This window comes from Mustela nigripes, chromosome 5 (assembly GCF_022355385.1).
Source record: "Mustela nigripes isolate SB6536 chromosome 5, MUSNIG.SB6536, whole genome shotgun sequence".
Lineage (NCBI taxonomy): Eukaryota > Metazoa > Chordata > Mammalia > Carnivora > Mustelidae > Mustela > Mustela nigripes.
The window spans coordinates 78,594,049-78,621,566 of record NC_081561.1 but is presented as its reverse complement, the minus strand read 5'-3'; the positions used below and the strand labels follow the sequence as shown (position 1 = coordinate 78,621,566).

Here is a 27,518-nt window from a genome sequence, read left to right as displayed (position 1 = left end):
CCTTCTCAGTTCCATTTTATCTATTTTGCATTTTTTATCTTTTTTTTCACACGAATTGCCTTTTGTCTTATTCTGTCTTTTTAAAATAAGTCCTAAGTCTTTATATCAGAAAAGTTTTGATTAAAAATCCATCTCCAGTTTTTGTTTTAGAATTTTCTCGAATTATTCTTCTTCCTTTGCTTTTCCGTATAAATTTAATCATTGGTACTTTTAATATTTTTTGCTATTATAAAGGACTGATTATAAAAGTATTTTGAACTTTTTTTGCTGATGTAAAGAAATACAATGGGCTTTCATAAATTAATTTTGTATACAGTTCCCCTTTTGATTCATTTATTAAATATTTTATCTTCTATTTTTTATCTTTGAGTTCATAAAACAGATAATCCTATCATCTACAAATGGTGGTTTTATTTCTTCCCTTCTAATCTCCATATATCTCTTATTTCCTATCTTGTTGAACCATCTAGGTCTTCCAGTACAATGTTAAAAAAAAGTGATCATAGTGAAAATTGTTTCATGTTTGTGATCTTAAAGAAGTTGTACAGTATTTTATATTAAATATTTACTATTTCTTTTTGTGTAGATACTCTTCATCAGCTAAAGAAGTGCCTTTCCAATCTTTGCAATTTTTAAATTTTCTTCATTTTTATTTATTTTTAAAAAATTTTTAGAAAAGATTTTATTTATCACAGACAGAGATCACAGGTAGGCAGAGAGAGAGAGACGAGGAAGCAGCCTCCCCACCGAGCAGAGATCCCAATGTGGGGCTTGATCCCAGGACCCTGGGATCATGACCTGAGCCGAAGGCAGAGGCTTTAACCTACTAAGCCACCCAGGCGCCCCTGAAATTTTTTTTAAAACCTCATGAATCATTTAATTTTGCCTATTTCTTTTTCTGCATCTACTGAGATCAATCATTTTACTTTTCTCTCTCTTTAGTCAGCCAATATGGCCAATTACTTAAACTGATTTTCTGATATTTAACCAACCTGAACTCTTATGACAAAGGCAATGTGGTCAATTTTGTTTTGCCATTTTTATATATTACAAATTCAGACTGGTTATGCTTTGTTTAGGATCTATTTGCATGAGTGACTTTGGATAGGGATTCTTTTTCATAACTCTCTTGAAGGCTTGATATCAAGCATAAAATTGCTCAAGGAGTAATCCCCATGATTCTGTACTCTAGAAAACTTGTATAAGATTGATTCTTTTTTTTTTTTAGGTTTGAATAGTGATTGAAATTACCCATAAACAAAATAGACCTGGTGGTCTCTTATTGGGAAGATTTCCTTGACTATTAATTCACTTGTTTTAATATTGATATTACTTCTAGGATTTTCCCCTTGAACCAGGTTTATTAATTTTTATTTTTCTAGAAATTTTTTATTTTTATAAATAACTAAATTTATTGTGTGTAAAGTTTTCATGATTTTCTTTATTATTATTATTTTATGAAGTAATTTTAGTTATGTCCATATTTACATTTCTAAAATCATTTATGTATATCTTTACCCACTTTTTTTCCCTATAAATTATGCTAGAGCTTTGTAATTCCTCTAAAAACAACTTTTTGGGGGCTCCTGGGTGGCTCAGTGGGTTAAGCCGCTGCCTTCGGCTCAGGTCATGATCCCAGTGTCCTGGGATCGAGTCCCACAATGGCCTCCTTGCACAGCAGGGAGCCTGCTTCTCTCTCTGCCTCTCCCTGCCACTTCGCCTGCTTGTGCACTCTTTCTCTCTCTCTGACAAATAAATAAATAAAATCTTAAAAAAAAATAAATAAAAATAAAAAAACAGATATCTGTTTTCTATTTCATTAATTTGCATTTATATAAACTCATATCTTTATTGTTTCATTCCTTATGCTTCCCTTTGGATAAGCTGCTTAAACATTTCTATGCCAAAGCCAAATGCTTTACAAGTACTCATAAACATAAAAAAAAAAAAAAAAAAAAAAAAACTAGTAGAAAAGGGCTTAACACATCTGGATTCCAGTCTTGAGTGTCATACTACTTGGGATATCTTGGCTTATCAGCTGATAACCTTGGTCATGTATCTTAAGATAGATGCATAAATGCACAAGTTGAATATTTTAGTTGACATCTTTTGTGCAGAATCTATATAACCATTACCTCTCTTGACCTGGACTACTTTTGTTGGCAACCATATCCCAAAGTTAACTGAGGCTGATATTACTGTTAAGTAAACTCCTTGCTGTTAAACTGAATGCTTCCCTATCTGGTACATATTCAGTTGCTCAGTTGTAAACACTGATCTTTGTCCCCACTGCACTTTGTTATAAGGTGCTGCAAACAAAATAACCCATATGAATATTAAAATGCTCTTTTATGCCAAAATTTGAATTCTAAAATTAGTGCTTTATCCATTTAATCAGGAAAAATATCAAGATACTGTTATGATAAGGTTAGGTAAGTTTGTGAGACCTTGAGTCCTTGTAGGTGGCATAATTTTGCATAGCAGACTTTACCATAGCTACGGGCAACAAGTGAGTTCTCGGCTTTTTTTTTTTTTTTTGAAGATTTTATTTATTTATTTGACAGACGGAGATCACAAGTAGGCAGAGAGGCAGGCAGAGAGAGAGGGAAGCAGGTTCCCAGCTGAGCAGAGAGCCCGATGCGGGGCTTGATCCCAGGATCCTGGGATCATGACCTAAGCCCAAGGCAGAGGCTTAACACACTGAGCCACCCAGGTGCCCCTTTTTTAAAATAAATATATTTCTTTATATACCCCTAACACTTCATTTGGTTAGTTCTAGGCAGCAAATCTTCTTGACACTTCTCTACTGCCAAATCATTCTTAATGAGATCTGATTTATGAAGTAAAAATTCAATCACAGTTGATTTGTCCTATTTACCTTTTTGGCCATGCCATTCTCTACCTACACAGTATCTTCTCAATTAATCCATTTGGTAATCCAAGGCTGAACTGGAGGAAGTTAAGGATGGGAGATCGGATTTGACCTTTACTTTTGAATAATTGTAAGTCACAAATACACATTCTGCTGTTGAGAGGAGAGGGGATCATGCTTATCAGTTTCTAATTATTTTCATCATGCTTGAAGTCATTTCTCAACCCTGACATAAATCCTAAGTCAAGAGTCATTTCTGAACAAACTAATCAAAACTACTTCCATTGTTGTTGTTAAGCACAGAGCGTCAATCACAAAGTATTTGTTGAGCTCCTTTTATGTGCCAAGAAGAACCACCCTGTCCTGTGAATCTCAAACATCAATCTCCTTCAAATCCACAGCTTCAATTTGAGATCTGAGTGACAGAACTGAAAGTCAAGCAAGCACAACAGAGAAGCACCAGAGATTACTTTTAGAAGCCAGATGCTATTTTGTCAGCAGGCTCATAATGTGCATCTTAAGCTAGGCTTTAGGTACTCTTGGCAACGACATGAAACCATTTACAAGCTTCCCTAAGCTAGAAACAGAAAAAGGCGACGTAATGTTGTAGAAAATAAGCATTGTTCTGTAAAGAACAAATCACATAAGATTAATTTAATAATGCTCCGAGACAGAACTGTAAACCTTAATGGTAATGTGGGAATAGTAGACAGTCCAAGCCAGATTCTCAGGGAATTTTACAGATGTGAAGAGAATTGTTTTTGGAAGCTGCATTAACTATTTCAGACCACTAGGGTAACCTTAAGTAAATGACTATTTCGATGTTCCAATAGCACTTAGTTTACTAAAGCAGTAAATTATTCCAACTCCGAAATACCCTGTTTCTGAATAGTTGCTGTAGCCTGTAGCAAATCAGCAGGATGCCGTTCTCTAGTTCCTTCCATTCCTGCCTAGTCCCAAGCTTAAACCGATGCCCTACAACCAGGCATTAACTCTTGCCAAGCATTTTGAAAATGAAATGCTGCATAGTATACAACCCTGTGGGTGCCTGACTAAATCCTCTTTGACTCTATTGAGTGAGGGGTGAGGGGGAATTAACACTGGATTGTGCCAATTGTGCTAAATAATGACCCACATGTGAGGGGAAAAAAAAAAAAACCAACATTTTCAAGATTGCTGTTGAGGAATTAATTCATAACTGAGATAGTGGAAATATTTAGATTGGCAGTATAAAAGTGTGCTGTGTTCTTCCAGGCCTCATGGACTATCCCTCCACATACTGACATCCAGTTCTGTGTGCCTCATGATCCCAGAAAGAGTCTGCAGCCAGTAAAAATGTTTCTTAGGATAAGAAATCTTCCTTCGCTAAATTGGCAAGTGTGCTTGAGTTTTATCACAATTGGGCTGGACCTCTATGTCAGCAAAGTGTATCCCATGTGGGAGCAGTTCCATTATTTGGAGTTAGGTTTCTGAAAAAAGGAAGGATGCCATGTGGCAACTTCATTATACTAGAATATAGCAGCCCATCTCCCTTCTGTTTTAAGTAGCTTTATAACTAAGTGATTTGGAAAATGTTTGAAAATTGGTTATACAAATATTTAGCAAAGCTAATAGCATGCCATAAATATTTTTTGACTTAGGAATTAACACTAAAAAAGCGGAGGAGGGATGATATACCCACAGCCTCCTGGTCATGGATGTAAATGAAATTCAGTATCAAAGCAGATGCACCAGTTTCTTGATATACTATTTCTGTCAGATTCTGGCAATGGCTCTGATTTGAACAGCAATTACTGGTAAAGAATTTAGCCTCAACTGTTTAGGAAAGTGGCTTTATTGAATTTATAAACAAGGCCCTACAATTTTCCATTTCCTTAGCAAGATATTAAATCAACCACACTAAGCATGTCATCATGACTATAATTTACGTGATGTGACATGGCAGTTAAGATGCACTGAGGTAATTTGTGAGAGCTTGCAGTATTATTGTAGTATCAAAAATTTATATGGTTCAGTTATTAAGGCAAATTGTTTCATTCATACTGAAATATCTGACAGTAAACCACCAAGGGCTTCCACATTACATTAAAAAATGTCTTCCATATTCAAACAATTTGCACACCCTGTTACCATTATTTTGTTCACTGAGTGGAAGTCAAAGCACAGGCAAATACGGTTTTTTGATGTGGAAATGATCTGTGGGGGAATTGGAAGTGCTTCATTGTGGGTGGTTCTAAGAAATAGTTCAGCCAGGATAAAGGAAGTTATCTTTGGGCACCAACAACTAGGAACAGGATGTCCAAATTCTTTGCTCTGGTGCTATTTAGTATCCGATTTGCTTGCTCTCCTTATGTCAGTTTGATTTTCAGCCAACAGAAAGAAAAAGCATATGACCGAATAAAAAATATGGAAAAAGCCATAAAGAATGTTCTATTATAAGCTGTTCTTAAATAAATTTCACCACTGTAAGAAAAAATAAGACCTTTGAAACACTTCCAATTTTGACCCAAGGCTCTTCTCTGAACTCCTCAAAACAGGGGCAAAATATTTAACAGTTTGTATATTTATCTTTTTTTTTCTAGCAATTTTAAGCTGTTTTATGTTATTTTATTCTTGTTAGGAATACAGGAGTTTCAAAAATAGAACAGGATAGAATGAGTTCTCATTGTAAAAGGCCTTACAAATACAAGTTTAATCGGATTTTTATTACAGCTGTAGAATTTTATGCCATATACACTGTCTCTTTTAAAGTACATATTCATTGAAAAACATGTTTTATTCATTAACACATTTTTCATAATAGCATTTAGAAGTCTGCTAAAAATAAGAAGCTGGCCACTAGTTAAATTCTTTTTTTTAATCAGCTAAAACCACCAGTTCCCATTCACTGAATATGTGAACTACTAAGTTTTTCTTTCTCGATACTCATACTCTGTGCAAGAGAACCACTAACAATAAATATATTTTGCTTGTTTTGTCAATGAAGATTTCATCAAAAACATCACTGTGTTCTTATAGGTGAAACTCAGAGGCTTACATAGCATCAAGTTGCTAAGGGAGTTTTCTGTCACCATTACAATTTCTGGTGTGAGTAGGTAATTTAACTATCAGCTGATAAGGTACTAACTTTTGCAGAACAAGCAGACCATTCAGAATTACTATACCAAATATGGTTTCTGACAAACTCTTAGGCAAAATAAAATAATATGATAAAAGCAAAGGCCTCTACCTAGGTAGAGTTCGTCCACAAAAGAAAAAAAAAAAAAACCATAAAAACAAAAACGACCTGCATTTCTGAGGCTGCTGCATTTGTTTATCTGTGTATATTTTAACGTATGTCTCAGTGGGCTTTAAAAACAAAGATGCTTTCAATCTGGCACTTCTTTTAGCGTAGTTTTCTTTTTGAGCTCCAGAAAATATGTTGTTTGCATAAGCATCATGGCCAGTATTAAGTTAGTTATCTAATAAATTTAATTTCCAATTAACATTCATACAAGGTAGAAAAATTAGCTGTCTTGAATATCAGCTTTGAAATAAAATAGAAACAGAGGAGGAAAACTTCAGTAAGTATCCTACCATGGACAACTCTAGAAAAAACAGCTATTTCAAGTAAACACAACACAGTTCCTTCCAATATTCATCATTTGTTTCACAAAAGCATCGTCAAGCTTTTGCAAAAATATCCTAGAGTCTTCCTCAGTATATTCAGTCATTCAAAAAGCATAAAAATGACTTAGACACTACCTCCCCCCACTGTCCCCCTAAAAAAGTTAGCATAGAACACCAACTGTGTAAAGTTGTATATTAAAGATGCTATAGACCATTCACTTTTGGTATACATACTTCCCCCAGTGGGCCTGGGGGAAACATCCAACTTCAACTGATTTAGTTGCTTCTGGCTGCCTGATGCACCATGAATTTGTTGCGACCTTTATTTAAAAAAATACTTCAGGTACACCTGGGTGGCTCAGTTGGTTAAGCTGCTGCCTTCAGCTCAGGTTATGATCCCAGAGTCCTGGGATCGAGTTCTGCATCAGGCTCCTAGCTTGGCCAGGAGCCTGCTTCTCTCCTTGCCTCTGCCTGCCACTCTGCCTACTCTCTCTCTCACTGACAAATAAATGAATAAATAAAATCTTAAAAAAAAAAAAATACTTAATAAAACCCATTCTCTGTATTGATTGGCTAAAGCAAAGCAGCAAGAAGCTGGCACCGCACGGACTTACTTTGTTTCCCAGGTACGGAGCTGGTGCACTCCAGTAGTGACCCTGCGGCAAGGCACGGTGGGCTTCCTCACTGCGGATGCTGATCTGCTGAGGCAGGTCTAAGTCATCCTGCTGGGGAGCCACTTGAACATGGCCAGAGATGTCTGTCAGGTACCAGCCACGCATGTCTTGTATCTTTAAGAAAACACACGATCATCTTACTTAAGAAAAACAAAACCAAAAACCACGTCCACTTTTTTCTCTTTCCTATTCTGTATAGCGTCCAATCTTTGGAACTTAAAACAACAACACAACAACAACAAGAACAAAAAAACTATTCAAGTTTACAAAAATAGGAGAGCTGTGGAAAATGTGAAACTTATCATATGTACTCATCATAGAGTCTCATTGTGTTCTTGTTGATTCTAGGACTTTGGATAGTACTATGTAACCATGGGCTTTTATTGATCCAGTGCTTTTTATTTTTTTAAAGATTTTATTTATTTATTTGACAGAAGAGATCACAAGTAGACAGAGAGGCAGGCAGAGAGAGAGAGAGGAGGAAGCAGGCTCCCCGCTGAGCAAAGAGCCCAATGTGGGGCTCGATCCCAGGACCCTGAGATCATGACCTGAGCCGAAGGCAGCGGCTTAACCCACTGAGCCACCCAGGCACCCCGATCCAATGCTTTTTAAGAAGTTATGACTCCAAATACTTCTTTTTTAAAAATGGAAATGTGTTCAAAGTTACACAGGGATTATACTGTTATATAAATTATCAGATAGCTGGGCTCTAAACTGCATATTTTTCATTCCACTAATAATTTCCTATTGCTTATGAGAAAAATAATTACAAAAGGTTTTATACATGTATTTGTAAAACATAGGAAGAAAAGAGATAAAATATGCAAGTGCCTGAAAGGTAGCTTTGCATTGTTTTTCTACCCCTTTCATTTAATTAAATTTCAGTTTTGAGGCTTAAGGACATTCGAATCCACTAGCCTGTTGCTATGGCCACAGCTCACAATACTATACCTCATCCTTCCCGTGGGGTTTGAAGTGCTATAGGAATTCATAGCCTAGATCTTTGGCCCAGAAAAGGAAGGAGCCTTAAAGGAAAAATTAGGAACACATGATGATTTGCTCTTCCGTCTTTACATTCCGGCCGAGGGAGAGCATACAGCTACAATTCTAATTTAGACTGCCCTACCTAGTTGGGACAAAACATAAGATATGGGGTGCCTGGGTGGCTCAGTGGGTTAAGCCTCTGCCTTCAGTTCAGGTCATGATCTCAGGGTCCTGGGATGGAGCCCCGCATCGGGCTCTCTGCTCGGCAGGGAGCCTGCTTCCTCCTCTCTCTCTGCCTGCCTCTCTGCCTTCTTGTGATTTCTCTCTCTCTGTCAAATAAATAAATAAAATCTTAAAAAAAAAATACAGAGGTTTGTGGCTACCAGGGTCCCACTTAGATATGTGTGAGTGGCTTGGTGTTGTAGGTGATGGGGAGCAGAATAGTGATGATGAGAATATGTGGATAACATATTTTTAAATTTTTTTTTTCAGGTAGAGGTCATTTGATTCTCCATCTCTCAAAATTGTGGAACAGCTGGGACTAGACCTTAAGAAATGTGTTACTTCCTTCTCTTCTCTTCCCAACATCATCCTTCAGGGATTCTAAGCACAGTGAGATTCAGAGGAAGGTCTTTCCAGAAGGCTTACTGAAACACAAATATCATTTGGACCTAACTGCTAAGAAACAAGGCTAAATGTCAGTTCTGCTCTTCTGCTGGCCATGAAAGTTTGATGTTAATGGAACAGTCTAGAGCATGGGGTGAAACTTTACAAACAGGAGGGGAAGTGGGCTAGATGCCTAATTGCTATCGGTTCTATGCAATCTGCTCTGAAAGCAAATACATTTAATAGTGTACAGATTCCAATTTAGACATGAGAGGACAATCAGAAATCACTCATGGTATTTTAGACTTGACATAAAAGCAATACAGGCATAAAAGAATACTGTAGCTATGTTAAGTATTCCTTATCTGATTAAAGTTGAAGGGGTGTTTAGAAGGTAGTTTACTGCAAATGTGATATTTGTAAAGTACAACCCTGGTCCTATCACTCCCCTGATAAAATATCCCAGTATATTCTTATACTTCTCCAAGTATAAGAATCTAACTTAGCATTCGCAACCCTAGCGGTAGAGTTTCTCATTCTCCTCTAGGCTTCTCTTTCTCCAGCTTGCATCTGGCTACTCTGTAGTCTTAAGAGCTGCCATTCCGGCTATTTGAAATTCCCTGAGGGTCCCATTTTCCTCTCACACATCCTCTATCAGGACACAAACCACAGTCTGTGCAGAGTTGAAAAGGCAATGGGGAGCAATCCTTCTTAATTTGTATACCCAAAACATTGATGAATGGAATACATAATTCTGCAAAGCCTATCTGATGCTTTCTCAATTGAATCCTATGCCCTTGGGGTTATAATCACATTAATCCCATTACTGCTTCTCAAAGTAATCATGGACACTGAAAAGACAAATATTTACTATTTCTAAGAGGTTCCAGCCTCCACGTGGCTACAAACAAAACCTTTAAGTCTTTGATCAAAGATACACAAATAGCATTTGAAAGAAAATTCAATACCTTCTTCATGATAATGGTAAGTAGGAACTTACTACCAGAAAACCATTTTTTAAAAAAATTTCTTACAAAAGAACAATAGCAAGGAGGTTCTATTCTACTGAGCAGCATACAGAATGAAAAGGCTATTGCTTACATGGCCGTAGGTCCAGTACGAGCTCTGACATCTGTCTGAAACCCCGGAACAGAAACACTCATCACAACCTTTATGATTATCCTCTTGCAAATTGAAGAAGCCGGCTTTACAGCGACTGCAGTCCCCACCTTCAACATTCTCCTACAAATAAAAACAGAGATACCCTTCAAGATAAAGAACCATCTATATTTAGTTCCATGAAAGGAAATTATAAACTGGATATTCTTCATTTTACCCTTCAACCATATTTAAAAGATAGGATTTTTTTTTCTTAATCTGCTCAAAATCTCCATGTTAAGCTATCTCCTTTCTAGCCACACTGACACGAAAGGATATTGGATACTGATCTACTGTCGTAAAAGCTACAATTTGATCTTCATGTATATCAAGAGTGTGGTGTAAACGCCATGATAAATACAGCAGTGAGTTTCACTGACTAAAATGGGCACAGGCTGCTTCACAACCTCTGTTGTTGAACTACTTCCTCTTTGAACACATGATATATGATAAAATTAGAGAATTAAACTAATGGATGTGCAACAGCATGTTGATAATATACAGAGGACAAAATACTGTCCATATTACATATTAAAAAAACATACACTTGGGGCAACCATGAGAACCTGACAGGGAGAGAAACTGGAGTAAACGGCCATAGATTTCCTTGATGCAACCAAGCAGGAAAAAAGGAAAGGTTTTCTTGGTTAATTTTCACAGTGTTTCTTTAATACATTGGTGTCGCCAGTTAATCATATAGTAATAATATGGGAAATATAAATCTCATGCGGTGACTGCTCTCCAGATTGGTATCATTAATCCTAGTCCCAACATACTGAAAAATCCTTTGTTTATAGATGGGCCTATACTGTGGACTCGGGCCAGGGAAAGCTGATTATCTAACGAAAAACTGGGAAGGCTGCAGTTTCTAAATTTAAAGAACAGTGAATCTTAACTAGTAACTTCTAAATGAAGACTCCTTGCTTTGTAGGAAGAGATTCTCAGTATTCCCTACACCTGGATTTGCTCCACATTTTTTCTCTTCCTTGAGTTCCTTCATTACCTTAATTCTGAAACTTTCCTTCTCCTTAGAGAACTTCTCTCTCAGCTGTGCTCCATAGTCCTTTGTACATTGCTCTATTATAACCACCCAAAAAGCCCACATAGCTGTATCTTCTGAGCTTGTTCTCTCTAGGTATATCCTAGTTATACCCCATAATCTATTCAGAGGTAGAAGCCTTGCCTTACTTACTGTTACACTACCAGAAAATGCTGAAGTTCCTGAGCACTAGATATAACACTGAGCACTAGATAAACAATATTTTACTAAGTTTAAATAAATTTCTTGGTGGTTGTGTTTTTCATCCACAGCAAAGAGCTATGCACATAGTAGATGTTTAATATAACTATTTTTTTTAGTAAACCAAGATTGGGCAGAGGATAGAGGGTTGATAAGATCTGAGAACATAGGAAAAAAAAATAGGAGAAAGAACAAGAGTGTGAAAAAATAAAAAAATTTGTAAGAATAACTAAAGAGGTTTCTGCTTATATCTGAGAGAATAATTTATTTGAAATTAACTTTTTGACTCTTAATTTCTATGACCTACTTAAGAGACCATAGTCACTTCTATATTGTTGGGAACCTAAACAAAGGGCTCTCTCCTGGCCCATTTCAAATGTCAATTTTTAGCAACTTGATAAATACACAAATTGAATTATTGCCACAGACATTCTTGCTAATTTTTATTTCTAAAGTAGATTCCAGATATTTTCATATGATAAATGTCAGCAAAACTAATCAAACTAATTTCAGACCTATGGTGCAAATAATTCCCCAAAGCTCTGAAGTTGGGAGTCCTCAGAAGGGTATATAGGCAGGAAAGATGAAACATCTCTATAAGTGTAATTTAGCTTATCCCACTGAGGACACACTATAGCTGTTCTGTAGACTGTGCTCTTACGCACTTGGTCTAATCTACTTTTCATTTACTCTAATTTTGAACCTGTAATACTACTTTTCTGAGATCAGACTGAGTTCAACAATTTGAAATTTTTAGACATTACATTTTCCTTATCTCTGTTTTTGTCTGGTAATATAACCTTGAAAAAATAGGATTAAATAATTTCAATATTCAATTAATTAATAACCTGAAGCAACACAATAGAGTAGGAATTCTAGGGACTCTAAAGATGCACAAGTCAAGGTCTCTGTCTTTAAAAGTCAACATCTAGAGCCAGGTAAAATGATACATTTACAATCCACTATAATGCTTGGTGGAACAGGATTGTGCCTCTGAGAAATCAGTTATATTATGGGAACACAGAAGAGGAAGGACTAGTTGTGCTACAAAGACCTAAGGAGGCTTTGTGACAGGAGTGGCATCGTTTGCCCTTTTGTAATTTTGAAGAACGGTTTAAAAATTCAATCTGTTGGAGGAGATAAAATGAGAGACCCATGGTTAGCAAAGAGATTGGAAACAAGAACTAATTCAAAGGGTAGATGATTCATTCATCATTTATTTTTTCAAAACAGACACACTGAATAGTTCTTGTGTGCTAGGGTCTGCACTTGGTCCTTGGCTTCCAGTGTCTTTGCCCTCACATAATGAACTTTCAAGGCTACTCTGAGATATTGATCTTTTCTCTCAGGAATTGGTAAATCATTATAGGTCATTCAGCAGGAGGTAAATCAAATGAACTATACTTCATGCACCTAAGTTGGTGGGAAGAGGTAAAATGTCTAAGAAAGACAAGACGCTGGTACTCTTTCATCACCATATGGTGCAGTGAAGTGTTAATTCAACAGGCCTGGAGTGCTCAAACCCTGCATATTCTAAACTGAAAAGACCATTGCTTGACTAGCTCCTGGGAGATAACCTATAAGACCTTGGAATATTCTGCTTGATAAAAGGGTCTTTGTATACCTGGGGTCAGGGGTCACATCAGACAGTTTATGCTAATAATCCCATTTATGGTGAAAGTCTAGTTTTGTTTCCCCATGACATTGCACCACATTTATCAGCTTACAATACCATTTATGGTGAATACATAGTTTTGTCTACCTGGGGCCCTGAGTCACAATGTATCAGTTTGATCTCTGGGGGAACAGGTGACTGGGTCAGTCAGATAAGAGCTTCATACCTCAATGACTGACCTCCCAATAAAAATCCAGAAGAGCAAGACTTGGGTGAGTTTCCTTGGTTGGAATAACTCGTAAGTATTGTCATACATTGTTTCTGGGAGAAATAAATACTTTCCGTATGATTCCGTTGAGAGAAGATAACTGGAAGTCTGCATTTGGTTTCTTCTAGACTCTTTCCTATGCACCTATGTCGTTGCTGATTTTAATCTATATATTTTTTGCTGTAATAAACCATTAGGGTGAGTACAGAAACTTTTCAGAATTCTCCAAGTCCTTCTAGTGAATCACTGATAATGAGTGTGGTCTTGGGGGCCCCCAACACACTATAGTAAAGATTATAGGATGTTTATACCTAGAAAAACAGGCTACCCAAAGTGATAGTTTTACTTTGTTGTGACAAATCTTCAAACCAAAACATTTTAGAACTCTTTATAGGTCTTCAATCTAATCCTATTTTACACCACCATGCTTACTTCAACCCTCCTCACAAGTAACGATCAACTTCTGTAAGATCCCCATAGACCTTACACATGACTGCATAGGATGTCAGCTTCATGCCACAGCTTTAAGTTGCTAGACTCCTACTTATTTAGATCTGAGTCTGCTCCACATTTTTTTCTTGAGTGGGTGGTAGCTGGGTTCATTGGATTGAAAAGTGCTTGGTTCTGATTGTTCTCAGTTTCTACAATAGACAAATAATAAGCCAAAACTAAATAGTAAATATGCTGGATACAGTACCAACTTATGTATCTGTCCTCATGGCTTAATTAAAAGGGCCTTTCAAAGCTGACAGGAACATGAATTGAGGATAAAATCTTTTTAGATCACTAGAGCTCTGCTTTCTGGTCATGCCTCAACTTGTAGAGAATAAATTAGTTATTGCCTGTTCTACTTCCTTACTCCTTTTCCAATCTTCCTTGAGAGTATATCTAAGTAATTTCTTATTTAAGGATTGTGTTTCCAAAGTTTTCTTTAAATTGATATTAGCTTCAAAACAGGGAAGGCATGCCTGGGTGGCTCAGTTGGTTAAGCGGCTGCCTTCGGCTCAGGTCATGATCCCAGCGTCCTGGGATGGAGTCCGACATCAGGCTCCTTGCTCGGCAGGGAGCCTGCTTCTCCCTCTACCTCTAGCCTGCCACTCTGTCTGCCTGTGCTTGCGCTCTCTCTAACAAATAAAATCTTAAAGAAAAAAGAAAAAAAACAGGGAAAACATCACAGTTTGGTATTTAATGTATTTTTAGAGTGGCACAATTCAAACACAAAGGCATAGTGTTCCAGGACTTCTACTGAAACTTCTAGGGAGACTAGTTCCCCACCTTCTAGTAACTTGATCATATAGAACATCTTGGCAGCTTTCTTCTCAATTCTTTTTATGGGTTCTAAGGTACGTAACTACTTTTTCAAAACTTCTTTGTGGTTCATCAACAATGCCATACATGAAGTGGCTATGATTATATTCCTGATTCATTTTTGGAAGATCTTTCTGATTTGGATTTTTGATGCTCAGATTGAGAGTGAATCTTCTGCTTTATGGGTAAGTTCCTTGAGCAGTTTAATTTACTATGCTGTCAGTATCAAATTATTGATAAAACCTATGTTATTGTTTACTATTCCCTTACTTGCTATTTTTACTCACTCATTCATCAAATCTGATGAAGATAGGCTGATGATAAACAGTGCCTCTTCTCTTTAGACCAGTGTCTCCCAGCCTGATTTTTATTTTCAAGCCCTTAAGGAGCCTCTTTAATTACTATTTTATTTTCATACCATCCTCACCATGAAATCTTTGTTCCACGGGTATACTCTTGTGTCCAGGTGCACTGTGTCCATATGCATAAAATGAAAACGGTATTTTCACCCCTATTAGAGCCAATTTTCATCCCCTTCTGGAGACATGCATGCTTAAGATACATATCCTATTGCACATATTTAGCTGAGTACATAAGTAGGTATGTTGTGGTCTACCCTACAAAATATTTATGATAACTGGCCTTTCTCCTTCGGCAGTTTTTTCTCTAAAAACAAAGCTTAATTAGAAAAACCTTACTAGGTTCTTTTTTCTTAGAGTCAGACACTGTTGGGTTGACACCAATTTTCTTTTTGCTAGAGTTCCCTCGGCAAAGGCTCTCTCTAGAGAAATAGAGTCACAATCGTTTCCCTGTAGCCATTCTCAGGAAGTCGCTTTCTTATAAATTAGGTACAACTCCAGTGGTACATGTTTAACCGTGATTGTTAGTCAACTGGGAATTCTATTGACAAAGTTACCCGGAGTATCTCCAGTGACATTTAAGTTATTTTTTGTGATAATTGCTCCAGAAATGCTGTAGTCATGCCTGTTTTTTGGGGGGCGTTTGTAGTCAATTATAGATTTTCCTCTGTTATGGCCTTCATTCTAACGCATCCAAGTATTAAAAGAAGTTAACAAAAGAAGGATAATTAGCTAATTAGCAGTATTTGTGGAGCGCTTACTCTTTAAATACACTGTTCCGTGGCTAAATAATAAGTAGTTGGTGGTTAGAAGCAAGAAGAAAAATAGAAGAAAATTAGTTCTCACTTCACACAAGTTTATTTAGCCTTTAACATTAAAAATTGAATAACATAGTATTTCTCAACTGTCGCTGCTTCAGGAAACAAACTCTGGAATGCACTTCTAATGCTAGGAAATTTACATCTGTAATTTAGATTCAAGATCAAACATATAAATTGAACACCTTTTGTAGAAATGCCCAGGGTTCCAGCCTAACAAGTTAATGTGGTGATCACTGCTATATATAAATAGGAAAAGGAAATACAAAACCAATAAAAATCTAAGCACACACCATGCAAATCCCATTAGAGGAAAAGAGTAGAAACTTACTTCTACTCATAAAAAGAAATATAAATAAACAGAAAAAGTGATTACTACGTATTTATGATGATCCCTTATACTTTCAAAAGGCTTCGATGTTATAATTACATCTATTGAGAGTTAGGCAAGAAAGATTTAATATCATCATTTTATAGATTAAGAAATAGGTATCAACCAATCTTAGTAACTTTCAAATCTCTGCAACTGTTTCATTTTCTTTCTTCCTTCTTTTTTATGTATGAGTCACTGTCAGCTTCTTATTGATTGATGGAAAAAATAACAGAAGTGAGGCTGACATTAAATAGATTGCAAGTTGTAAGAAGATAATAAAGGAAAAGACAAAGACGTTACAAGTGATTACTGCAGGAGAATTATTTCTATCAGGGGAACCAGGATCCCAGCTTTGCTAAGAAAGTGAAGATGAACCTTGAAAACTGCCTAGCATGCAAAGGGCCAGGGCCAGGGGTAAGGTTTTCCCACCCTTCTAAATAGACTCTGAAATTCCAGAAAGAGCTTGGTACCCCCAAGGAATGTAATTCAGGCAAAAAGACAGGGACTGAAGCTCCAGAACATTCTGGGAAGATAACCCAAGGTCAGATCACATAAGCTGGTTGGCCAGTAAGGACTTAATGGAAAGTGCAGTAGAAAACCCAAAGCAAAGCACGCGAAAATACACACTTTGATTTCTAATCTTTTACTTCACTATTTATCTTTTTGTTATAAGACTTTGATAAAATAAAAGCACATGTTACAACCTAGATCAAGGTCAGTTTATATTATGTATCAGAGACTGTAATCCAACGAACTTTGAATGGATAACATGACACCAAACTTCAAAAGCCCAATTTTTAGCATATGGTACTTAAAATAAATACCAAAAGTCCGACCAGCATTTACATTCAACTGACTTATATATCTGGGAATGTTTCCCTCTTGTAACTCACAAGAAGATAGAGGCATTTCAAAAATGTTAATAATGTATAAAAATTAGTAAGTATTTTCATGTCTTGAGCTAACATTGTTTTCATATTTTGAAATATAATGAGGATGATGTTCACTAATATCATTGAGTAAACAAGATATAACAGATATAACAGAATATCTGTAAAATTGATAGCAGTTGATACATACTAATTTCATTTACCTCTTTTCAAATCAGGAAATCTTTTTTTCTTTGATTAAAGAAATTTTAAATTAGGAATTATTTTAAAGCACCAGAAAAGTACACATGACATTTATCCACTACTCATAACCTAGAGGTTGAAAAATATTAACATTTCTCATGTGTGTTTCAGATATATTTTAAAAGAATATTTAGGCACATTTGAATTTTACTTTATGTCTATCCTAGTCCCTTCCCCTTTTCTCTAGAGTTAACTAGTCTCTGAAATTCTACATATCAGTGTATTTAAAAATCTTTAATTTATGTAAGTGTGTGTCCACACACTATGAAACTGTTTTATGTCTTATAATGTCACACAAATGACAGCACAATGACATTGGTTTTCCTCACCTCACCTGAAGTTTCTGAGATTTATCAATGCTTAGGCATGAGGACCTATTTTCACTGGAACAGCTCTTTTATCATATTTCATGAGTGTATTGCACTTCATTTTTCTTACTGATACATGGATATTTCAATTTTTTTCTAATTTTTAAAACAATTATGTATATGGTGGACATCTTTTCTTTGCTTCTTTCTGTACAGTGTGCAAGTTTCTTTAGCGTGAATGTCTAGATGTGGAGTTGCTGGGTGACACACTTCATTATCTTAATGATACCAGATACCCTACTGTACTCCACAGGTCATAGTACTAATTTACCCAAATGACAGCAGCATTTCTCTTGGTTTTCACCAGGATTTGATATTATTTGCTATCTCCCCATTTAAAGTTTTATCCTATATTCTTCAATAATCTTCTTGAAAAGTATCTCCACTTAAAAATACTTATTTCTAAGTATCATATAGTTTTTGTTCCTATTTGCAATATTTTCATTCTACTTTCTAATTGGTTATCACTGACATATTGTTTTTTATAGACAGATTCTTGCATTCTTCAAGTCACTGGAATGCTCTTCTGGTTTCAATATTCACCTTGCTAAAGAATGTACATCAGTGTTTTCAATACAGTTTTCAGTACAGTGTTTTGAGTGTTTTCAATACAGTTGGACTGACAATGGCAAACACACATCATGATATTTGTCTCTTGCACATATTATGATATGATATATGCAATAAAAACATATCTAGCACATATAAGACTTTTTCTCTCAATCTTGACTCGTGGGCAAGTTGCCTACTGGGAGTTTAGGTAGTAGATTTCTTTTTTATTTTCTTCAAATAGAAAATATTGAATTTTCTTTAATTCTTGACAATTCTTCTTTTCATCATTTTTGGATATTCTTTCTCATCTGTTCATCTAGTCTCTTCTTTGGAAACTTGTGTTACTTTTGTTAAATTTTATCCTTCTATGAGCCAAACCACTTAGCATCTCATGTTTTCATGTCTTTACTTCCTACGTCAATGAATAGGTGTTATCCTCAAGTTTGCATTTCTAATACTCTATTAAGCAGTTTCTAATCTTCTAAAATTCACTGAATTTTAAATTTCAACCATATACAGTTTTTATTTCTAGAAGTAAATGATATTGACTTCTTTTCCAAAGCTGCTTATTTATTTTAATATAGGACCCTATTTTGTACTGTTTTCTCATTCTTTTTTATTCTTTTACCTTCACATGTTTTATGATTATACATTTCCATGTATTTTATGATTAATACAATAAAAGTATATACTTTACTGTTTATATGAATTCTTGCAAACTATCTTATTCTTCTAGTTCTTAGTGTACAAATATTTTGACTTCTGTGCCTCCTGATTTTGTTTTGTAGTTATTTTTCTATCGTGCAGTGTACTGCTTTATGGCAAGTTCATCATCAGTTGAGGCAGCACCTTCTTTCCTGTGGGAATACCACTTGCCTGACATGTTGAAGAATTCTAACATAAAGGGAGAATAAAACTGACCCCATTCCCATGTGGCACACAGGTTTGGGTGTTTGCTTCCTCACTGCACACTAATTTTTCCCCACCTAGAGCTCCAAAGGAGAAAGAAAATTTCTGTTGCCACCGCCAGCTTGCAGGTGGAATTTTCACTGTAAGGGGACAATTCTAGAGTCTAAACATAACTGAACTCAATTTTAATTTCCTTCCTTGAGTCCAAAACTCAATGTCAAGTCCTAGAGAGGCCATTAAAACGTCCAACCTTATTTCCATTTGTAGATTAGGACCAGCATCCTACTTCCCCACCCCATGACCTTCGTTGTTCAGCTCTGCTTGGGCTTATGCTTGTTAACTTGGGTTTCTCTTTTGGGTCTGACATATAGAAATTTCCTTCTCTTTCCTGAATCAACAGAATTACAAATTTATTTACTCTATTTCATCCAGCATACTTGTATTGGAAGTGAAAGAAGTGGTGTCCCTTTTTCTCAGTGTATCTTGATAGAATGTTACCCACTTAAAATTTATAATAGAAGTATATATAGGCCCAAGACTTCATAACCAAGTGCTTTCTTAAAGTATCTACATACGTCAGTAAGGACAAAATTTCTTCCTAATGAAAATTATTTAAAAAAAATTACATGTTATAATGTGACCAAAAAAACGTGTACGTGTATACTGGTTAATACGCATTTTGGGGGCGCCTGGGTGGCTCAGTGGGTTAAGCCGCTGCCTTCGGCTCAGGTCATGATCTCAGGTCCTGGGATCGAGTCCCACATCGGGCTCTCTGCTCGGCAGGGAGCCTGCTTCCTCCTCTCTCTCTGCCTGCCTCTCTGCCTACTTGTGATCTCTCTCTGTCAAATAAATAAAATAAAAAATCTTAAAAAAAAAATACGCATTTTGGAAACGAGCATTTATATTAATACCATTTTATTTGAATTTAAGTCTCCAGTATTTTAGCTTCTCAATGAAGTATTACTTGTTAAATACCATTTTGATAGATCCATATTGTTTCAAATAACCAGCAGACACACCTATGTCTCATCATGTTTTTGTAAAAAAGAATGGCCTACCACATTTCTCTCTACATTAATAAATGTCTGTTCAGTATTTAAATTACATGCATATTTTGTTGGAATACTGTGTATTTATTATTCTTTTAAACAAGAGATTATAGGTACTTAATTATAGTACATTATATGTATGTATATTATGATATAATTCATTTTCTGTATGCATATAATTAGTGATTTTTAAAACTATGTGGATGTCTATTGAAATCTGTTTTCTGCAAGTTTTTATCCTAAAAGAAAAAAAAAAAACATTAAGTTTTATCTAAGCGGTTATAGTCATCTATTTAAAATGTCACACAGTTGAAAGGCAACTCTTTTAATGATGCTACTTACTTATTTATTCTTTTATGATTTCTTAATTGCTGTTTATTGTCTTTTAACTATCTGTGTAGAGCTTCAGATGTGTTTGTAACAGGGATAGTTCTTCTTTTTTAATATATTTTTATTTATTTATTTGACAGAGAGAGACATGGTGAGAGAACAGAAGTAGAGGGAGTGGAAGGGGGAGAAGCAGGCTCCCCACTGAGCAGGAAGCCTGATGTGGGACTCATTCCCAGTGTCCTGGGATCATGACCCAAGCCCAAGGCAGCCATTTAACCACTAAGCCACCCAGGCACCTCAAAAGGGATGGTTCTTAACTGGGACTGTAATTGCTCAGTATAAGACAGAGGCAGACAGAGAGCTAGCAGAGTGCAGGCAGTGGCTCAAGGAGCTCTCCCTCTGATCTGAGTCCTCCTAGTGGCTATAGCTCTTCTTCTAGCCTTTCTCTCTACATTTACCAAAGAAAGGAAAAAAATGAGGCCTGCGTCTTTCCCTCCCTGTTACTCTTTCCTTGCAAATACTAGACATTTCCAGTGTATGAACAGTAGGTATATAAAAACATTCCTTTTCTTTTTTCCCATTTGATGTGCTGCATTCTAGAGACTACAGAGATTTCCCTTCCATTCTAAGCTCAGCTTTGCCTGTCCTTTATTTGAACAAGTGATAAAACTCAGAGATTTCCGTGGAGTTTTGTAAGAGAAATAAAATGCACACAAGCAACATTTTGGTAAATATCAGAGAAGATGAACTAAGTCTGTAGGATTGTCCAAAAAGACACACAGAGTGAAGAGCAGAGGTCTCCTTAAACAAGTGATCATACACAGATGGCAACACAGTCTTGGTCTGTTATTTCAAATAATATTGGAATAAAATGTCCTATATCTAGGAAATTTACTATGTTCCAGTATATGACAGCTTTTACTATAGATTATGGACTTTCTGCCAGTTTACAGAGACAGGAATTGTGTAGTTTCAGTAGGCAGAAAAAACACCTAAATGACCCATGATACAGCATACACTTATTATGTAACTATTATAATATTTAGCCTGTTATGTCAGACATTCTTGTCCCAATCAATATACACTTCACATTAATACTAATATTTACCTCTTGTGTTATACTTTTATATGCACATACACATATAACAAATGGAAGTATATCATTTCATGTAATTTACAGCTTCCTAGATAAGACTAATGATTTAATAAAGGTTCTTAAAAAGGTTCCAACCATGATTGAGAGCAAAGGAAAAAAAAAGTAACATTCATTTTTATATCAGTATGGCATTCTAACTTTTTCAGTGTATTCTGTCAACTAATGTAGATAACACAGCTTAACCCCAGTGTTTTGGAACTGATTAGCACAGCTAAATGAAATCAGTTCTGTCATTTTAGACTTGTGCATGCCTCTGTTTCCTCTATGCATACAAGCTGTGGTTGTAATGCCTCCCTCAGTGTTCACATGATGAGCTATTAGCTGAGTATGTACAACAAATAAAGTCATATTTCTGAAAGTACTCTTAGGAGGAAAAATTGAGACTTTAATCAATTCCACTAGGTTTCTTACATTTTCAGTAATAAAACAGAAGAATCTGAATATAGTATTTTCAGACAATCTGGGTCTAAACTTCAAAAGATTACCTAAAACACCAGAATGTAACCCTTGGCAGAATTATTTTCAGAGGTAGATGCAAAGCTATGGAAGGTTTGAGTATATCGCTGCTGTTTATAATGCTATTTTTCAATTCACAGACTAGTCGAGTAATGAGGGAAAGGGGTTTTTGCTATGAAGTAACACCTCTTCCTAGAGTGACTGGTCATTCTTGAGCTGGTAGAATTAGACAAATGGTGGATGTCTGGACATCCTGGTTGTAATGACACTTAAGAGGAGGGCCAATGGTAGGATAGATAGGGGATATTTATAGGAGAAGCTGTTACAATTGACCTAATGTCAAACAGACATAAGAGAACAGAAAAGAAAGGGAAAAGGACCTTCTGTCTTGATAGCAGACATTACCAGCAAACACAACACACCTTGCAGTGACAGTGTCCAAAACAAGGGTCTTCATTTGTGCTCCCTGCACCACTGCAGTTACAAGGCTTGCATTCTGGGTAGCCAGTGTAGCCTCGGGCACAGCGGTCACAGCTCACGCCTGTGAAGCCAGGTTTGCAATGACAAGACCCAGGTGCCAAACCTATGGGAAGACGAACCACATATTAACAACATATTAACATATTAACCACATATTAACAACAACAACCACATATTAACCACATATTAACACACACAAATTCCTAAAGTTTTCATGATAGTAACATTTATAATTCTTTTTTGACACAAAAACTAATAAAGAAAAGTTAAACCCAAAGGATATAAGGTTTAATTAAAAGTTGACTACAAGTCTCTACCACAGCATCTCTTACATATCTTTACAAATATAAAGAATGAAAAAAGAAAGATAAAATCTTGAAGCTCCTACCAAAATTGAGGCCACAGAAAAACTGTCACAATGATCAAGGACTTATTTTCATAGCTGATTAATGATACTCAAAGAATAAGCAGCGACCTGTGATACATGTTGCTTCATAGTTTAGACTACCATGAGATGGAAAAAGTGCCTGGTGGGTAAAAATACACTGCTTAAGCCCAAAATTAAACAACAATCATCTAAATATGACATCACTGGGTATAAGAACAACAAAAAGACTGACAATTTGTGGGAATAGATATTTTGAGAACAAGATATAGAGAAAAATGAAAGCAGTTTAAATTTACTTTTCCTTTTTAAACCATCAAAATACAATTTCTATTCTTCTCTTTGATTAAAAAAATGGCAAATGCAGATGAATAAGTAAAGTTATTGACTTTCAAAATCTGGAAGAGTGTAAGAGCAAAACAGCAAAATATAGCCCACACAAGAAAGGAAAGGAGGGAAGAAAGAAGCATCACAAGGGGAAACACACAGCAGAATGGGAAGAAGACTGTCAAACCCACATGCTAATCTTATGCCATATGTTCGTGGTCTTACTGCTTCTGTTAAAACTATGTGTGGAGAACTTTTAGAAGTCCACTTCACTGAAGGACATTTCTCCAGCGGGTAAGTGAGGGTGGAACTCTTGTGGGGACAGTGTGCTCTCAGAATCCATGGGGTCACAGAAAGACACAAAAAGTGTCTGAGTGTGGTCAGAGCTCCCAGGTATTGGAGCAAGGGAAGCTGACTACAGAGACAGAGCCAAGGAGTGAGCTCTCAGCTTGGGGTTACCTTAAGCTGTGATTTAAGTCACAATCAGACCACTGCTCTTTGAGCAGGGACCCCACAAGTGGCAGATCCGGAGAGACCTCCTCCTTTCTCCTGCATGGGGAGAGGCAAGGGAGTGCATGGCAAGGATCTGCTGGGATTGAAGACACCAAACGGGGCCATGTGCCAGAAATAAAAACATTCAGTCACAGGACGAGTGAGCTCGGAGCACGGCAAGAGACCACAGAGATGGGAGGGACTGACTGGTTTTTCTCTGAGGGTGTCCTGAGGAGTGGGGCCACAAGCTCTTGGCTCCTACGGGCCAGAGATTAGGAGGCCACCATTCTCATTCCCATTATCCAAAGCAGTATGGAGAGCATTCAGAGAACAAAAGATCCTGAAAGCAAACTTGAGCAAATTGCTTTAGCCTGGCCCCTGGCAGAGGTGGTGCAATACCACTTCGGGCAAAGACATTTGAGAATCACAAGAATATCCAACCAAGACCAAGGGCACTGATCTATGAAAACAGTGGAACTCCACAGCTAGGGGAAAGCAACATAAAGAATTCATGGCTTTTTCCCCATGAAACTTTAGTCTTGCAAAGTTAAATTTTTTAATTTTATTTTTTTCTTATTTTATATATATATTTTTTACTTTTCCTCTTTCCTCTTTCAACGTTTTTTAACTAGTTTATCTTAACAATAACTTTTAAAAAAAAACTTTCAAAATCTTCAAAAATCTCTTAAAATCATCATTGTTATAGCCATATTTTATCCCTTCATTGTATTTAACCTTATATTTTATATACATAAAGATTTTTTCTCTTTAAAATTTTGGGATACAATTTCTTCTAAGATCAAAATATACCCTAAATCTAGCACATGGCTTTGTTCTAGTCTCCAACCTGATCACAGTCTCTCCTCATTTTTTTTTCTTTTTCCTACCAACTTATCTTATCAATTCCTTTTATAGAATTTTTAAAAAATTTTCATCTTTATAATCGTATTCCCTCCCTTCATCATGTTTACCCTTACTTTTGTGTATATATACATTTTTCTTTCCTTAAAATTTTGGAAGGTAGTTTCTTCTAAGACACCAAAATACACCCAAAATCAAGTGGGTGGCTCTGATCTATTCAACAGTATACAATATATATATATATATATATATATATATATATATATATATATACACATATATACATATATATGTATATATATAATTTTTATTTCATTTTCCCCCTTATTTCTCCCCCCAGCTTTGGGTCTCTTCTGATTTGGTTAGTGTACATTTTTCTGGGGTCTTTGCTACCCTTTCAGTATTTTATTCTATCATGCATATATTTTTATCTGGATAAAATGACAAGGTGGAAAAACTCACCACAAAAAAAGAACAAGAGGCAGTACTGATGGCTAGGAAATAATCAGTACAGACATTGGTAATATGTCAGAACTAGAGCTTAGAATGATGATTATCAAGATGCTAGCTGGGCTCAAAGAAGGTATGGAAGATATTAGAGTATTCCCTTCTGGAGAAATAAAATCCTTTCTGGTGGGAAATAAAGAACTAAAATCTAACCACGTTGAAATCAAAAAAGCTATTAATGAGGTTCAATAAAAAATGGAGGGTTTTACTGCTAAGATATATGAGGCAGAAAAGAGAATTAGTGATATAGAAGACCAAATGACAGAAAATGAAGAAGCTGAGCAAGGGAGAAAAACAACTACTGGACCATAAGAGGAGAGAATTCAAGAGATAAGTAATACCATAAGATGAAATAATATTAGAATAATTGGGATCCCAGAAGAAGAAAGAGAGAGAGGGGAAGAGGTATATTGTAGCGACTTATAGCAGAGAATTTCCCTAATATAGTAAAAGGAATATGCATCAAAATCCAGGAGGCACAGAGAATTGCCCTCAAAATCAATAAAAATAGGTCCGTACCCTGTGATCTAATAGTAAAACTTAGAGGTCAGTGAAAAAGAGAAAATCCTGAAAGCAGCTCAGGACAAGAAGTCTGTAACATACAATGGTAGAAATGTTAGATTGGCAGTAGACTTATCCAGAGAGACCTGGCAGTCCAGAAAGAACTGGCATGATATATTCATAGCATTAAATGAGAAAAATATGCAGATAAGAGCACATCCATCTAGGCTGTCATTGAAAATAGATGGAGAAATAAAAAGCTTCCCGGACAAACAAAAATTAAAAGAATTTGCAAACACCAAACGAGCCCTACAGGAAATACTGAAAGGGATCCTCTAAACAAAGAGAGTGCCTAAAAGTAGTAGACCAGTAATGAGCAGAGATAATATACAGTAACAGACAGTCACCTTACAGGCAATACAGTGTCACTAAGTTCATATCTTTCAAAAGTTATCCTGAATGTAAATGGGCTAAATGTCCCAATCAAAAGACACAGGGCATCGGAATGGATAAAAAAAATAAGACCCATCAATATGCTGTCTACAAGAAACTCATTTTATCTATTTTTTTAAAAGATTTTATTTATTTATTTGACAGACAGAGATCACAAGTACGCAGAGAGGCAGGCAGAGAGAGAGGTGGAAGCAGGCTCCCCACCGAGCAGAGAGCCCAATGTGGGGCTTGATCCCAGGACCCTGGGATCATGACCTGAGCTGAAGACAGAGGCTTTAACCCACTGAGCCACCTAGGTGCCCCGAAACTCATTTTAGACCCAAAGACACCTCCAGATTTAAAATAAGGGCGTGGAAAGCAATTTACATGCTAATGGACAACAAAAGAAAGGGGGGGTGGCAATCCTTATTATCAGATAAGTTGGATTTTAAGCCAAAGACTATGATAAGAGATGAGGAAGAACACTATATCATACTTAAAGGGTCCATCCAACAAGAAGAGCTAACAATTTTAAGTATCTAAGTCCCTAACATGTGAACAGCCAATGATATAAACCAATTAATAAGAAAAACAAAGAAACATAACAACAACAATAATACAATAATAGCAGGGGACACTAACCCATTCACTGAAATGGAAAGATCATCCAAGCAAAATATCAACAAGGAAATAAAGGCTTTAAATGACACACTGGACCAGGTGGATATCACAGATACATTCAGAACATTTCATCCCAAAGCAACAGAATACACATTCTTCTCTAGTGCACATGGAACATTCTCCAAAATATATCACACCCTGCGTAACAAATCAAGTCTCAACTGGGATCATTCCCTGAATATTTTCAAACCACAATGCTCTGAAGCTAGAACTCAATCACAAAGGAAAGTTAGAAAGAACTCAAATACATGGAGGCTAAAGAGCATCCTACTAAAGAATGAATGGGTCAACCAGAAAATTAAAGAAGAATTGAAAAAATTCATGGAAACAATGAAAATGAAAACACAACTGTTCGAAATCTTTGGGATACAGCAAAGTGGAGGAAAGTATCTAGTGATGCAAGCCTTTCTCAAAAAACAAGAAAGGTCTCAAGTATACAACCTAACCCTACACCTAAAGGAGCTGGAGAAAGAACAGCAAAGAAAACCTAAATTCAGCAGGAAAAGAGAAATCATAAAGATCAGGGCAGAAATCCATGAACTAGAAACCAAAAGAACAGTAGAACAAATCAACGAAACTAGGAGCTGGTTCTTTGAAAGAATTAATAAGATTGATAAACTCCTGACCAGATTATCATAAAGGAAAAGAGAAAGGATCAAAATAAAATCATGAATGAAAGAGGAGAGATCACACCCAACACCAAAGAAATACAAACAATTATAAGAACATATTATAAGCAACTCTATGCCAGCAAATTTGACAATCTGGGAAAAATGGATGCATTCCTAGAGACATATAAACACCAAAACTGAACCAGGAAAAAAGAGAAAACCGGAACAGAGTCATAACCAGTAAGGACATTGCAACAGTCATCAAAAATCTCCCAACTGAGCCCAGGGTCAGAGAGCTTCCTGGAGGAATTTGACCAAACATTTAAAGAAGAATTAATACCTATTCTCCTGAAACTGTTCCAAAAAATAGAATGGAAGGAAAACTTCCAAACTCATTTTACGAG

The 27,518-nt window shown here is 36.2% G+C and overlaps 1 protein-coding gene across 1 annotated transcript in view; it reads right to left on the bottom strand.

The window, feature by feature from the left end:
• The window catches only part of LAMA2 (laminin subunit alpha 2), a 638,355-nt gene that overhangs the window by 339,401 nt on the left and 271,436 nt on the right, over positions 1-27,518 (bottom strand). The window contains exons 10-12 of the mRNA XM_059400698.1: positions 22,260-22,420; positions 9,847-9,987; positions 7,096-7,269 (exon numbers count right to left, since the gene is read on the bottom strand). Coding sequence (XP_059256681.1) covers positions 7,096-7,269; positions 9,847-9,987; positions 22,260-22,420 — 476 coding nt within the window. The remainder of the gene's footprint in view (positions 1-7,095; positions 7,270-9,846; positions 9,988-22,259; positions 22,421-27,518) is intronic.